Source organism: Balaenoptera ricei, chromosome 19 (genome assembly GCF_028023285.1).
Source record: "Balaenoptera ricei isolate mBalRic1 chromosome 19, mBalRic1.hap2, whole genome shotgun sequence".
Lineage (NCBI taxonomy): Eukaryota > Metazoa > Chordata > Mammalia > Artiodactyla > Balaenopteridae > Balaenoptera > Balaenoptera ricei.
This window is the reverse complement of record NC_082657.1, coordinates 7,076,848-7,092,505: the sequence shown is the minus strand read 5'-3', so window position 1 is coordinate 7,092,505 and position 15,658 is coordinate 7,076,848. Positions and strand designations below refer to the sequence as shown.

Here is a 15,658-nt window from a genome sequence, read left to right as displayed (position 1 = left end):
TGGGAGCCTGACCCTGTATCTTCCCCCAGGATCAATGGCTCGGTGTTTGCCAGTTCAGTGTTCACAGCGACTTTATAGGACGTAACTGGCACAAATAATAAGAATCGAGTGTATGTGGAAATAAAGCTTTCAAGATTTTTTTAAAAATATTTATTTATTTTATTTGGTTGCGCCGGGTCTGTAGTTGCGGCAGGCGGGCTCCTTAGTTGCCCCATGCAGGCCCCTTAGTTGTAGCATGCGAACTCTTAGTTGCGGCATGCATCTGGGATCTCTTTCCCTGACCAGGGATCAAAGCCAGGCCCCTGCATTGGGAGCGCGGCCTCTTAACCACTGCACCACCAGGGAAGTCCCAAAGCTTTCAAGATTAATATAAAAATTAGTGGCCTAATAATAGGCATGCCAGGTTTGTTGGTGCAGTGGTTAAGAACCCGCCTGCCAATGCAGGGGACACGGGATCGGGCCCTTGTCTGGGAAGATCCCACATGCCGCGGAGCAACTAAGCCCGTGCGCCACAACTACTGAGCCTGCGCTCTAGAGCCTGCGAGCCACAACTACTGAGCCCGTGTGCCACAACTACTGAAGCCTGTGTGCCTAGAGCCCGTGCTCCGCAACAAGAGAAACCACTGCAATGAGAAGGCCACACACCGCAATGAAGACCCAACGCAGCCAAAAATAAATTAAAAATAAATTAAAAAAATAATAATAGGCATTCCTCCTCATTAACACATTCATTAAAAACACCTAGGGTGGGTCTCATAACCATGATTTCTAAATAGAACAGGAATGACATTTGGAGGCAGATTAGTTATTACCGTAACAAGTCATATACATTTAGTGGCTTATAATAACACACTAATCTCAGTTTCTGTGGGTCAGGGACGCAGGTGCAGCTTAGCGGGGTGCTTGGCTCAGGATATGACTATGCTGCTATCAAGGTTTCAGCTTCAATCTCATCTGAGGCTCGGGGGCCTCTTCCCAGTGCACGTGGTTTTAGCAGGACAATCAGTGTGGCCTCACCTGATTAAGTCAGGCCCACCCAGGAAAATCTCCCTTTTGATGAATTTAAAATTAACCAATTTGAGGGACTTCCCGGGTGGTCCAGCGGTTAAGACTCTGCTCTCCCAATGCAGGGGGCTCAGGTTCGATCCCTGGTCAGGGAACTAGATCCCGAATGCTGCAACTAAAACCCGGCACAGCTAAATTAATTAATTAATTAATTAAAATAATTAACCAATTTGAAGCCTTAATGTCATCCGCGAACTCCCTTCACCCCTGCCATGTAAGGTCACCTAATCAAGGGAGTGACATCCATCTCCTTTGTCATATAACACAACCTACTCCTTGGTATGTAACACCAGGGGGCAGAGATCATGGGGGCCATCTTAGAATCCTGCTCACCACAGGAGTATCTACAGCAACTGTCATGTGACATGCAAACCTCTGTGATTTATATTGCGGAACCAGGCACAGGAGCTAATCCTATTTTGATGTGTTGCCCAAATTCTCAGTTGAAGGAAGGACCGAGTTCCAGCTTAGCGAGAGATGTAAGTTTCTACCATCGCAGCTCGTGGACACTTGACTCTCCAGTTTGACTCAGGTCTTCTAGCCACACTTCTTTTTTTTTTATTTTATTTTTTAAATTTTTGGCTGCGTTGGGTCTTAGTTGTGGCATGCGGGATCTTCATTGCGGTGCGCAGGCTTCTCTCTAGTTGCAGCGTGTGTGTTTTCTCTCTCTAGGTGTGGCACGCAGGCTCCAGAGTGCGTGGGCTCTGTAGTTTTGCGGCACGTGGGCTCTCTAGTTGAGGCGCGCGGGCTTAGTTGCCCCGCAGCATGTGGGATCTTAGTTCCCCAACCAGGGATCGAACCCGCATCCCCTGCATTGGAAGGCGATTCTTTACCCCTGGACTGCCAGGGGAGTCCCTCTAACCACACTTCTAATCACACCAGCTCCCCGGTGCTCTTGTCCATTCCGTGACCTAGTGCAGCACTGGCCAATAGAAATATAATATGAACCACATGTGCTATTTAGAATACACTAGTAGCCCCATTAAAGCAAAGTAAAAAGTAACAGTTAAATTAATTTTAACAATAATTTTTATTTACCCCATTTATCCAAAATAGAATAATTTCAACATGTAATCAATATAAAAACTATTAATGATATATTATAGATTCTTTTTTTACGTGAAGTCTTCAGAATCTGGTGTGTGTTTTACAGCCATAGCAAATCTCAGTTGAGACTTGCCATGGTCCATTGCTCAGTTGTCCCATGTGGCTGCCATCTTGGAAAATGCAGAATTTGACTCTGACGACTCCCCCAGTTTTGCCTCCAGCTCAGACTTCTCCTCTGTCTCCAATGACATTAGGTTATTTCCTAGTGTTGTAGAGAGTTTGTTACAATTTTTCGTTCTTCATAGCAACACAAAGCAAAAGTAATTGATTGGGTTAAAATGCTTGGAAATCAGAAAAAAAAAAGGTAAAAAGAAACAAACACCCTGCTGAAACATTTGGAGAAATAGAAAAGGAAAAAAAAAAAAAAAAGATCCATGCAACATACAATGTAGGGGTCAAGACGTGGGTTCAGATAACCGATTAATTGGAATTCATCAAAATGAAAAACTCTCTGCTTTTCAAAGGCAACGTTAAGAAAATGAAAAGATAGGTGACCGACTGGGAGAAAAATTTAAAGTAGATATACCGGGCTTCCCTGGTGGCACAGTGGTTGGGAATCCGCCTGCCAAGGCAGGGCACACAGGTTCGAGTCCTGGTCCGGGAAGATCCCACGTTCCGCGGAGCAACTAAGCCCCTGTGCCACAACTGCTGAGCCCACGTGCCTGGAGGCAGTGCTCCGCAACAAGAGTCCACCGCAGTGAGAGGCCCGCGCACCGCAGTGAAGAGTGGCCCCCGCTCGCCACAACTAAAAAGAAAGCCCGCGCGCTGTAGCAACGACCCAAAGCAGCCAAAAATAAGATAAATAAATTAAGGAAAAAAAAAAAAGTAGATATACCTGACAGAGAGCTGTATCCAGAATCTATAAAGAACGTTTATGATTCGTGAATAAGAAAACAACACCGTTTGTAAAAATACACAAAAGGCTTGAGCAGACACTTGACAAAAGAAAATACACAAATGGCCGATAAGCACATGAAACGATGCTGAACAACACTGGCCGTCAGGGCAATGCAAGTCACAACCAGGAGATAATCTCTTCATACCTACAAGAGTGATTAAAATTATAGACTGATTTTATGACGTGCTGGAGGGGATGTGGAGCACCTAGAACTCTCTTGCATCACTGATGGGAATGCAAAATGGTAGAACACCATGGGAAACTTTTGGGCAGTTTCTTACAAACATACACCTAGGGGACTTCCCTGGCGGTCCAGTGGTTAAGAGTCGGTGCCTCCACTGCGGGGGGCACGGGTTTGATCCATGGTCGGGGAAGTAAGATCCTGCATGCCGCATGGCGCGGCCAAAAAACCAAACAAACAAAAACCAAACAAAACAAAAAACCCATACACCTAGCCTATGACCCAGCCATGTGCTCCTAGGTTTACCCAAGGGAAGTGAAAGTGTACGTCCACAGAAGGACCTGGACATGATCGTTCATAGCCACTTTATTCATACCAGCCCTATGAAAACCACCCAGATGTCCATCAACAGGAAAATGTGATCCATCCATACAATGGAATACTCCTCAGCAGTAAAAAGGATTGGACAACCATTATATGCGACATGAACGAATCTCAAAAACATTATGCTGAGGGACAGACCCAAAAGAGCACATACTGTATAATTCCATTTATACGAAATTTTAGAAACGGAAAAGCTGCACTATAGTGACACAAAACAGAAAGTGATTGCTTCTGCGGTTGGGTGGGGGAGATGTTGACTAGAAAGAGTCGTGAAGGAACTTTCTGGGTGACGGATACATTCCACAAGTTGCATTTATCTTCATTCAACTAGTAACTTTTTCTGCAGGTCCAGGAAAGCTTCCTGGAGGAGGTGGCGACTAAGCTGTGCCCTGACTGACGTATAGGAGTTGGCCAGACGAAGGGGGTGGGTGTTCCCGGCAGGGGTGGGGTTTGGCAAAGGCCAAGTGACTTGAATGGAGTCACTGGGTTTAAAAAACTTGGAACAATTAAGTAGAGGGTTAGGGGTTCAATGCCTCGACACCTGAGTCCTATTCCTGACTTGCTTCGGGACCCCGGACATGACCTCCCTCTCTTTGGGCCTCTCATTGCTTCAGTTTTCCCTCAGGAAAATGGGCACGAGCTCCCTTGTTCCTCCTGGATTTCCCACAGACTGTGAGAAGCCACCGAATGGACGATGAGTGACAGTTCGTTTGAGCCAATCGCTGGAGCCTAAAGCCCTGCCTTCTTTTCTCGTGGGCCAATCGCCATGTTCTCCTTGAGGCCTGCCGCTTGGCGGAGGCTGGCCAAAGGCCTCGTGACGTCACAGATTTGATAAACCAATAGCAGCTATGAAGAGGCGGGTCATTTTGGTGATAGACAGCTCTATTTCAAGATGTCCGCTTAGCGCAGGGTCTGCCGGGAAGCTTTGAGGCGGTCTTGGGGTGTAGGGGCGGGAACTCCCGGTAGATTTTGCCCAATCATCAGTCGCACTTCTTGCGACAGACGGGCAGTCTTTCCCATCCCGGTCGACTTATGGGGGCGGGGTTCGGCACGCCAGACTGGGCGGGCCCCTCGACTTTGATGGGCGTCTTCTTCACCCAATTGCTAAACGGTATTCCCAGACGGGTCGCCTCCATTGCCAATGAGATCTCCTGGCGGGGTCGCGGTGGGCGGGCCTTGGACCCTCCGGTATAAGGCGGTCCCGGGGGAGTGCGGAGAAGGGGGGGGTCTCGGCGGCCGGAGGAGGAGTAGGCGCGGGTGAAGATGGCGGCAGCCGAGGCCGCGAACTGCATCATGGAGGTGAGCGCCTGGAGCGCCGTCGGGGGCAGGGGGCGGGGGGCGGTTTGGAGGTCGGTATTTTATGCTTCCGTCTTGGGGAAGGGGCTCTGAGTCGCCGGATTGGGGCTGAAGGCCCCCAGCCGTACGGAGGGGGCGCCGCATTCAACGGATCTGGAGATACCGTTTGAAGTGCGGGTTCCCTAGCTTTCGGGGGCCTGAGGCAGCACGGCGCTCCGAGGCTCTCCTGCCCCCTTCCACGTGGAGGAGGGCTGGGGGCGCTTCCGGCCTAGCCCCCACGTGGCCGCGGCGCGGTGGGTGGGGAGGTGGTGTGCCGTGCCCGCTGGCCCGGCGGGTTCCACGTGCGGGACAAAGGCCCCGCCCCCGGCCGGGGGAGGGGCGCCCCGGGGGGGCGGAGAGGAGGCTCCGACCCTCCTGAGACCCCCTGCCCTCCTCCCCGGGGATCGTGACAGGCACCTCGGGATGGGACTTACTTGGGGACCTCCGCGAAGTAAAGAGTCTCTTGGGAGGGGCAGTGTATCTCGACTCTCAACAAATCCCTTCCCGGGACCAGGGCATCTGTTTAGGCATCCGTCCAGGTTTCGTGCACTCTTGCGTTGGGATTGTAGGAAGACGAAGGATTGGTTCCCTCCGGGCCCCCCTCACACCCCCTGTTTCCTGTCCCTGGATTCTCCCCGCTTTGGGAGCTAGGGGGATGGGGCATGCCCCTGTGACCTCCCTCTGGTTGGTGGGGGGGCATCTAGCTGAAGGAGATCCTTCCGGCTTAGGCGCTGTGCACCCCCTTGTGGCCATTTCTGGGTGTGTGGGAGGGACATCTTTTTCATGGGGCGTGTCCCAAAGCCCACCTCCCCGTCGAAGCCCTCCCGGGCGAGGGGAGGGAGAATCTGTACTGGGAAAGGGATGTGAGGGAATGGACGCAGCGAACTTTACCCGCTTCTGGAGCCCGTTCTCTCCCTGGGGCATTTGTGAGGGTGGGAGTTGACCTCCCCCTTCCTGAGGCCCTGTTTGAGGGTCCTGAGCCTGGTTGCCTGAAATGGTGCCCCGTGAGGTTTGGTTCTCGTGCAGCCATGTGGGGCTGGTTCCGGTGCTGTGTTTCAAGCGCTCTGGGGGCTTGTTTGGCGGTGGTATCGGCGGTGTTGAGAAATGCGCCCCAGTGGGAAATCCTCTCACCAGCAGCCCTTCTTAATCCGCGTCATTCACTGGCTTGGGAGGATAGAGGTGGGGCTTGGAGCCCAGGGGGTCATGTCTGTGATTTCACGCTTCTTGGAGCCTAGAGGGTGGTTACATCGGGAAAAGCTGTAATCTGATGGGGTCTTCCTACTCTCACCCCTTACCTTGTAACAGTCTCTGGAATGGGAGGTCGGCTCCCAAGATGCATACCTTGGGGGGCAGCCCCTAGGGGTCACTTCAATGACTCCTATCCCCCTCGGCTCTCTCCTGGACCAGGGCCTGTGTGGGTGGAGGAAATATCTTCCCCAGAGGTTGCCCCAGGACTGCGCCCCACACCGGGGGGGTTTCAGGGCCTGGGATAGTTGTTTGAATGGAGGGTAGGTGGGCTTGAGGATCCAGGGTCTGGCCTCCTCCCTCCTGGGCAGAGGGTGATAATCGAGAAGGTTGGCTCTCACTGGTTTTGTTTGGGACTCCCTGAGTCCAAGGCAGGAGCTAGCGGCCGGGGTGCCAGCTCTGGTGGGGGCGTCTGTGTGCCACACCTCCTTTCTGGAATCCTCTCAGACGAGAGACTGGTTTGCAGAGGTGGCAGGTGCCCAGTGGGTACCCCCTGCCAGCCACCCTCCCCCAGCTACTCATGGCACCCCAGGATGGGGGTTTGTGTCAGGAAGTGTCACCTAATCTGGGGGGATTAGGTGATGAGGGGGAGTGACAGCTGGCAGTGCCTGTGTGCCCAGCGGGTGCCAGTTCCTCTGGCCTGGATGGGGGAGGTGTGTGTCATCAGGTGCCTGGCCAAAGAGGGGCAGTGTGGGTGCAGGCCACCATCTCTCCAGCCACAGCTGGGATAGAACCCCCCTTCCCCCTCTACTCCCACCCACCCGCCCTGCACCCTTTTAAAAACAGCCTTGCCTCTTTATTTGTTCCCTCTACCACCACTCCCCTCAAAAAAAAGCAAAATTGTAGGAAACACCTCATTCTCCCCCAAGAGCCCGGGTCCCCTGGCCTGGCCCTCCCCTAGTCACTCCCAGTAGCTAATCCTTTCTCCCTGTTACTCTCTCCTAGAATTTTGTAGCCACCTTGGCTAATGGGATGAGCCTCCAGCCGCCTCTTGAAGAAGTAAATATCCTTTTGTGAGACCCTTCCCCACATATACATATCTTGTCACACATCAGGCCCCTTCTAGTGGTCTTAACTATGATCCCTCCTGCTTCAAACCAGTTCACCCTGTGCCCCGGAAACACTTAGTACAAACTCCCTCCAGGTTTGTGGCCCCTATCTGGCCTCCCCCAACACTGTGGCTACTTCCTTAACTCCATTTCCAGCCCCCCTTTGTCCTTCCCTATGTCTGCCCCCGTTCTGCCTTCCCCTCTCCTCCCCTCCCCAGCTGTGGGCTGAGCTAGAGACGGGGGCAGAGAGACTGGAGAGATGGTAGGCGTGGCTGAGGTATCAGGGGTGCTCTCCTGGATGGTGCTCTGGGGGGGGTCCTGGAAGAGGAAAATGGGGTGTTAGGTTTGGGGGTTCCTGGGAGAGGCAAGATGGCAGGCGGGGGCTGTAGGGTTGCCATGGTACGGTTTGGGAGGGTGGTTCTATACTCCAGGGAGAAGTAGGGACCTGGAGACTTAAGAGTCTGTGGGGAGCCCCCAGGTTTGACCCCTGCTCCCATCCGCCCGCTCCCAGGTCTCCTGTGCCCAGGCAGAAAGCAGCGAGAAGCCCAACGCTGAGGACATGACGTCCAAAGATTACTACTTTGACTCCTATGCTCACTTTGGCATCCACGAGGTGAGTACGGACAGACGGCTCTTAAAGCTGCTGAGTCTTCAAGGGGGTTAATGTTTAGGAGGGCTGGGACTTAATTTCCAACGCATGCACACTGCCTTCCCTGGCAGCGGGCCTCCCCTCTGCGCATGCGAGGCTCACTCCAGGGTCGCCTCTCCCAGCCATTCGTTGCCTTGGAGACAGAGGTTAGCCTGGCTCTCTGCCGGGCCCCTCTTGGGAGGCTGGGGTTGGAGCGTGCATGTGTGCCTGAGACTTCAGCTAGAGGTCAGGGCCTGCCGGTCTCTGCCGCCCTCTAGTGACCGGCGGCGGGATTGTCCCCCAGCTGCTCGTGCCCAGTGTGCCGAAGGCTTCTCGACCCTTTTGCACGCGATGGAGGCTGAGGTCCCAGAAAGCAGCTGGGATGGAATTGTGAAGATTTTTCTTTTTTTAATTGTTATAAAATATACATAACAAAATTTACTATTTGCAAGTATGCGGTTCAGTGGCATTAACTTGCTGAGGACTTTTTAAAGCCAAGGCTCACAGGGGCTTAGGTGGCAATGGTAGAACCTGGCTGATGTGGGAGTTTAGTCCACCCAATCCGATTTTACAAATAGGGAAACTGAGGCGTGTGGAAGGGAAATGACTTGTTCCAAGGGGACTAAAGCAAGTTTGAGGTCTGAGCTCTAGCTCTCGAAACGGTCAGTGTGTTGGAGGCCAGGGCACCCTGTTTTCCAGCTGGGGATGCAGGCCCCCTCATGATATCTTTGTACCCACCTCCTCCAGGAAATGCTGAAAGATGAGGTCCGCACCCTCACGTACCGAAACTCCATGTTTCACAACCGGCACCTTTTCAAAGACAAGGTGGTGCTGGATGTGGGCTCGGGCACAGGGATCCTCTGCATGTTCGCTGCCAAGGCCGGGGCCCGCAAGGTCATCGGGGTGAGTGTCCTAGGCAGCGGGCGGGCCTGGGCCTGGGGACGGAAAGGGGGCCCCTTGGGGCTCAGGGATTGGGTGGAGGGGGATGGGGACTGAGGGTGGGCCTGGGGGGGCTCTCACCCTCCCTTCTTCCTGGGCCCCCAGATCGAGTGTTCCAGTATCTCTGATTATGCGGTGAAGATCGTCAAAGCCAACAAGTTAGACCACGGTGAGCCCAGGAAGAGAACGGGTTTGTGGGGAGGGAGCGGGTGATCCCAGCTTCCCCGGGGCCCTCAGCAAGGGGATGGAGGCCACTGAACTCAGATTCAGGCGTTCCTCCTCCATGGACTCTGGGCTGCCGACAGCCCAAGAATCCAGCCTTCTCAGAACCTACCACCTGACAAGTCATCTTAGAATCTGAGTGCAGAAGTCGCAAGCTCAGTGCCTCAGTCTTTAAAAAAGGGGGGGAGGGGGAGCGGGGCAAGAAGCAGTCTTTAGTTTTTTCAGTGAGTGTTAGAGTCACGTGGTTGGCATCTGAGGGCCTGTAGTAAGAAATCTCCTACCTGCCTCTCAGCCGCGCTTCTCTGAGTGCAGCCAATGGTCCCTTCCAGAGAAGTCCGTATTTATGAGCAAATATACGTGTGTGTGTGTTTCTACGTTCACGTGCCGGTTTTTGACACAGATAGCATTTTATACATATTGATACAAGTCTTCTGCCCTTTGCTTTTTTCACCTGCTTATTGTGTGGTTTAACACTTTTCACAATGTTGAGAGGATCTTGCTTTTTGATGGCTGCCATCATCTGTCTACACATACACCAACTTTCTTAACCAAGTCCCTGGTGATGAGCATTTAAGCTTCCGAGGTTTTCATTCCCCCACGCGTAACATCATTGTCATCTCATATACGAACTAGTGTATCTGTGAGGTCAGTTCATAAAAGTAGGATCGTGTGGGTCAAAAATGGAAGTTGGGCAGATACTGCCAAATTGTCCTTCCCACCTGCAAGGTTTGAGGGGCAGAGAACATGGGAAGATGGTGGGTTTTCCAGATGTGAGGACTCTTGGTATTCTAGAAGCTGAAGGGATTTTATTAAAAGAGACTAATATAACGCATCCCCAAGTACCCATCACTCAGCTTTAAATATCTCCTTCTGGAGCAAATTCCTACTGTATGAGTACTGCTCTGTGTGTCTCTAATAGATAAGGCCATTTTAAAAGCATGACCTGGGCTTCCCTGGTGGCACAGTGGTTGAGAATCCGCCTGCCAATGCAGGGGACACGGGTTTGAGCCCTGGTCCGGGAAGATCCCACATGCCACGGAGCAACTAAGCCCATGTGCCATAACTACTGAGCCTGCACTCTAGAGCCCGTGAGCCACAACTGCTGAAGCCCGTGCACCTGGAGCCTGTTCTCCGCAACAGGGGAAGCCACCACAATGAGAAGCCCGTGCACCACAACAAAGAGTAGCCCCCTCACCTCAACTAGAGAAAGCCCATGCACAGCAATGAAGACCCAGCACAGCCAAAAATAAATAAATAAAATAAGTAAATTAAACCCCCCCCACACACAAAATGTGACCTGGCGGTCCAGTGGTTAGGACGTGGCGCTTTCACTGCTGGGGCCGGGGTTCGATCCATGGTCGGGGAACTAAGATCTCACAAGCTGCAGAGTGCAGCCAAAAAAAAAAAAAAAAAAAAGACCTTGACTGTTAGTGGGAAAATTTTTTTTTTTTTTTAATTTTTCTTTTTTTGAAAAACAAAGCAAAACCCTCGCGTCGAGGGCTGACTTTTAATAGACTGCAGCGAGGGAGCGTCTCTGCTGCGTATGAAACCCTGACCCAGAAGCAGGTCGTCTACGAATGGTTTAGCAGCTTCCCCACGAATGTGCAGTGCGTGACGGGCGAGGGGTCAGCCACCTTTCTGACCGGGCCTCATGTCCCAGGACGAAGGGCTCTCCGCACCGGGCCCCAGGCCTGACTGTTAGTGGCAAAATCTTAACATCACCTAATACCTAATCCACGTAAAGTTTTTGCTCCTGCCTCAAAAATACCCCATGATGAATGAATTTTAAAACTAAGTTAACAGGGTGTGGCTTCAGCTCGCAGAGTTCTTTGTAGATGCCCCAATACAACCCCCAGCCCTTCCTTGAGAAGACAAGGGCTGTCCCAGTGGGGTCCCTAGGCCCTGGGCCACCCCCCATCCCCCCCAAGGGAGGCGAGCAGATGGGCCTCCTCTGGGCTGGTGGCATGTGCCCTTGTCTGCCCCACAGTGGTGACCATCATCAAGGGGAAGGTGGAGGAGGTGGAGCTTCCGGTGGAGAAGGTGGACATCATCATCAGCGAGTGGATGGGCTACTGTCTCTTCTACGAGTCGATGCTCAACACCGTGCTCTACGCCCGGGACAAGTGGCTGGTGAGGCCCCCGGTGGGGTGGGAGCAGCTGATGCAGGCCAGGGCCCTTCAGCTGTTTGTTGAGCGTATGTCAGGATCCAGGCAGAAAAGGAAAGCCATGCTAGGTATTTCCCACAGTGGCAGTGAATACAGGGGATTGAATACATCTTGTACACAGATGTTAGGAGGCCCACAGCCAAGACGGAGGGGAGCCAGTACTGGAAGCTAGACAGGGACAGGGAGATGGTACAGTGTCAGGAGAGTTAGTGCTGGGAAGAGAACGATAGCAGGGCATAGGGATAGGGAGGGACTGGGGGGCTGTGGTCCCAGGTGCTCAAGTCAGAGCAGGCCTCCCACGGGAGGTGACTGAGACCTGAACAGAGGATGGGAAGGAGCTGCATGGGATCTGAGGGGAAAGGCACACTGGGCAGAGGGTCTCAGCCAGTGCATAGGTTCTGGGGCAGGAGTGCGCTTGCTGTGTGTTGAGCAGCGGCGAAGTTGTAGTGGAATGAGGATCTGGAGGAGTGCCGGGAGGTGAAGTTGGAGGTGAGGGGTGGAGGGGCCTATGCAGATCTCGCAGGGCCTCGTGGACCCCTGAGAGATTTTGCTTTACTCCTCAGGGGAGTGGGGGCGGGGGTGGTGGTTCTGAGGATCCCTCAGGACCTCTGAAGGACAGGGTCTGACGTAGATGCTCCTGGGAGCCATCAGGCAGCCATCCGGGGAGTAAACCGAGGGCCGAGGCTGGGGACCAGTGAGGGGGCTGCTTCAGGAATCCACGTGGGAAATGTTGGTAGCTCAGACCAGGGCGGGGGCAGGGGTGGTGGATAAAGAGACAGAACGGGCAAGGAGACAAAATGGGGCAGCGTTGCCAAGGCCCCCCATCCTTCATGCCCTTGCCCTGCTCCTTTGCACTCTGCAGGCACCCGATGGCCTCATCTTCCCGGACCGAGCCACGCTGTATGTGACGGCCATCGAGGACCGGCAGTACAAAGACTATAAGATCCACTGTGAGCTCGGGGCCCGAGGAGCCCGAGGGGTGGGGCAGGCTCGGGGCCGGGTGCCCCCACGGGCTCACCCCTCCCCTCCTCCCCAGGGTGGGAGAACGTGTACGGCTTTGACATGTCTTGCATCAAAGACGTGGCCATCAAGGAGCCCCTGGTGGATGTGGTGGACCCCAAGCAGCTGGTCACCAACGCCTGCCTGATAAAGGTGAGGGGGGGCGGGTGGCTGGGTGTCCTGCAGGGTCAACCCAAGAAGGGCCAGTGCGTGGGACCTCAGTGCACAGAGTGCTTGCTTGCCTGAGGTCTTGGGAGCCTGACGGATCTGCTGGAGGTGGCGCTAGACGCCTGGAGAAGCCACTTCATTTAAAGAGCTTTGTGAGCCAGGCATGGCCCTCGGGTTCCAGAACAAGGCAGTGACGTGGGCTGGCCCTGCTCCCAAGGCACACCTCCCGGAGGGCACGTCCGCCCGAGGCAGGCAGCTAAGACCCCAGGCAGGGCCACCAAATGCAGAAAGCCCAGCGCCACGAGTGAGTTTATATGCACATGGATCCCTGATAAAGACTACCAGCAGCCATCATTTTTTGAGGTCCCCCTCCCGACCCACAGTATCAAATCTTGCTGGGATGCTCATGGCGGGCAAAACTGGGTGGAGGAGGGAGTTTGTAGAGGTAGATGGCAGGGCAGGCGCCCTGACTGGACGAGCCTCCACGGCCTGAGTCGGGAGCCCCGGTTTTGTTTTGTGCACCGGGAAGCAGTCAAAGGATTTTCAGCAGGGATGTGACATGATCTGTTTTTAAATAGTCGCACTGGCTGATAACGTGGAGTAAGGGATGTGGGGGGAGAGGGCGGGAGCCATGGAACCCTGTTAAGGTGCTGCCGCATCGGAGTGGGGGATGGTGGCCATGGGCAGGGTACAGGCAGTGGAGAGGGGAAAACGGTCGATTCTCTAAGGAACAGTAGTTGTTGTAGGAGGTCGAACTGTCAGATTTGGGGCTGGAGTTGGGAGAGCAGGGAACAAGGGTTCCAGCGGGGCCCCCCCAGGTTTCCCCGCTGGGCCAGAGAGGTCGGGGAGTGGGTCTCACGAGGCTCATCCCGCAGGAGGTGGACATCTACACGGTCAAGGTGGAAGACCTGACCTTCACCTCCCCCTTCTGCCTGCAAGTGAAGCGGAATGACTACGTGCATGCGCTGGTGGCCTACTTCAACATCGAGTTCACCCGCTGCCACAAGAGGACCGGTTTCTCCACCAGTGAGGCGGGGCCCTGGGGCGGCGGGGGCCCAGGGACCGTGGGGCACGTGACAAGAGTGGCCAGAGGGAGCCATGGGGACACCGAGGACCCGGGTTCTGACGCCGGCTCTGCCAGCCAACCTGAGCGTGCGGTGCCTCCGTTTCCCTACCCGTGAAACAGCCCCTCCCAGGCTTGATAAGGGTGAAGGGGCCACAGTCACCGCTTAGCCGGTAGTCACTGGCTGGTGGGATGTCCAGGCAGAGGGAAGGTGCGGGCTGGGAAGGTTCGGAGGCGGGTGGGCCCGGCTGACCCGCCTCCCCCGCCTCCCCCGCCAGGCCCTGAGTCCCCATACACGCACTGGAAGCAGACGGTGTTCTACATGGAGGACTACCTGACGGTGAAGACAGGAGAGGAGATCTTTGGCACCATTGGCATGCGGCCCAATGCCAAGAACAACGTGAGGCTCTTGCTGGGGGGTGGACTCAGGGGCACCTCTCCCTGTTCTGGGGCCCCAGCACCCCTCAGCCCCAAGCCTGCCAGCCGGCCTGGCTACACTCTGCTCTGGCCTCATCTGTCTGGGGGCCCCCCAGGTCTGTCTATGGACCACAGTTTTATTGAGCACCTACTAGAAACCAGGGGGCCGCGGGGCCCCAGCGGTGATCAGGCTGAACCCCTGCCGTCCTGGCACTCATGTTGTAGACACAGGACAGTCATGTGGTAAATGCTAGCAGGAGGTGACTTCTGTGTCCACCTGGGAAAGGGGCCGGCAGTTATTGGAGCAGGTGGGGGCGGGGCCAGAGGGAGACCTGACAGGATATCCTCGCCCAGGTATGGGGGTGAGGGAAGGGAAGGAGGGCCGTTTCTTCCCCTGCTTTTTTCTCCTGAGTACCTGGCAGGACGGAGCTGCCATCAGCCTGAGACACGGTGGGGAAGCAGGTCTGGGGCAACGTCAGGAGCTTCTGCGCGGCCAGTGTGGGTGCGCCCGCTTTCTAAGTCAGGGAGATGAGAACCGGTTTAAGCAGCTATTCTCAACCAGGGATGATTTTGCCCCACCCACCCATGTCATTGTCTGGAGACATTTTGGGTGTCACAACTGAAGAAGGGGTACTGGTGGCATCTAGTGGGTAGAGGCGGGGGAGCTGCTCTATCTGCAGCGCACAAGATAAGAATCCCCCCACAGCGAGGAGTGGTCCAGCCCTAGATGTCAGTAGTGCAGAGGTGGAGAAAACCCAAACTAGAAACTGAAAGAGACCCAGAGAGGGAGGAGGAAGCTGGGAGCCAGGGGTGAAGTGCAGTGAGGACTGAGGGCGGAAGTCATTGAGGTCATTGGTGACTTTGCCCCAGTTTTTCCAGCGTGCTGGGGGTGGCGGGCACAGGAGGGTTGGCGTCCAGGAAGCCTTGGAGGAGAGGAAGTGCGGACGGTGGGGTAGGACCACAGAGTTTTTTGAGAGGAGGAAGTTTGCTTCTTGTAAAAGAAGGAGAAAATAACTTGCTGATGGGGATGGTTTTGATGGGGGAAATCATGATGCAAGAGACAGCAGCTGAGCTCTGCCACCCCACCCAAGGCGGGGGCGTGGCTGGGTTCCAGGTGGGTTTGAGGATGTCACGTGGAGCTTCTCACGGGGAGTCAGGCGGGGTTCAAGACAGATGCTGGGAGTGGGACCGGCAATGTGGGGTCTCTGGGGAGGGTGTGTAGACAGCCGGGGGGCCCACGGCACCTCAGGTGGGCTGGGGTGGCCACCGCTCCCTACCGCACCCCCGCTGCCCTCTGTCTCGGCCTGCCCTGTCCCGGGTTCCCCCTCACGCCCGCACTCTCCCCACAGCGTGACCTGGACTTCACCATTGACCTGGACTTCAAAGGCCAGCTGTGTGAGCTGTCCTGTTCCACCGACTACCGGATGCGCTGAGGCAGCATCCGGCTTCTCCCACCCCGGCCGGGCCGGCCCTGCAAGGGCCCAGGGGCTGCAGCGTTCTTAGGCAGTTTCGGGGCTCCCCCTTACTCTCCCTCCCTCCCACAGAAGGGGGTTTCCGGGGCCTGGGCCAGGGGCGGGGAGGGGGGCGGGCACATCGTGACTGTGTTTTTCATAACTTATGTTTTTATATGGTTGCATTTACGCCAATAAATCCTCAGCTGGGACGGCTCAGCTTCCTGGGGGCGAAGTGGGGTTGGGGTTCCGTCCACAGGTGCTGAGATGCCAGGCACCCAGAGCGTGGGGACAGCGCCTGCTGGTGGCTGCCGGTTTCTGTCACCACTTCTGTGTCTCTGG

General features: G+C 54.9%; 1 protein-coding gene across 3 annotated transcripts; it reads left to right on the top strand.

Annotated features, from left to right (window-relative positions):
- The first annotated feature begins 4,843 nt into the window (after window positions 1-4,843).
- On the top strand, window positions 4,844-15,528 carry PRMT1 (protein arginine methyltransferase 1). Of its 3 annotated transcripts, XM_059905546.1 has the most exons (11): window positions 4,844-4,934; window positions 7,161-7,214; window positions 7,776-7,877; window positions 8,640-8,795; window positions 8,937-9,000; window positions 11,041-11,183; window positions 12,081-12,168; window positions 12,255-12,370; window positions 13,261-13,411; window positions 13,727-13,848; window positions 15,215-15,528. In XM_059905546.1, the coding sequence occupies exons 1-11, from the start codon at window positions 4,899-4,901 to the stop codon at window positions 15,296-15,298; spliced, it is 1,116 nt and encodes a 371-aa protein (XP_059761529.1). In that variant the 5' UTR covers window positions 4,844-4,898; the 3' UTR covers window positions 15,299-15,528. The 3 variants fall into 3 exon arrangements, with proteins under 3 accessions (XP_059761529.1, XP_059761530.1, XP_059761531.1); XM_059905547.1 differs by lacking the exon at window positions 7,161-7,214; XM_059905548.1 differs by lacking the exons at window positions 4,844-4,934; window positions 7,161-7,214 and adding an exon at window positions 7,429-7,541.
- Window positions 15,529-15,658: the final 130 nt, after the last annotated feature.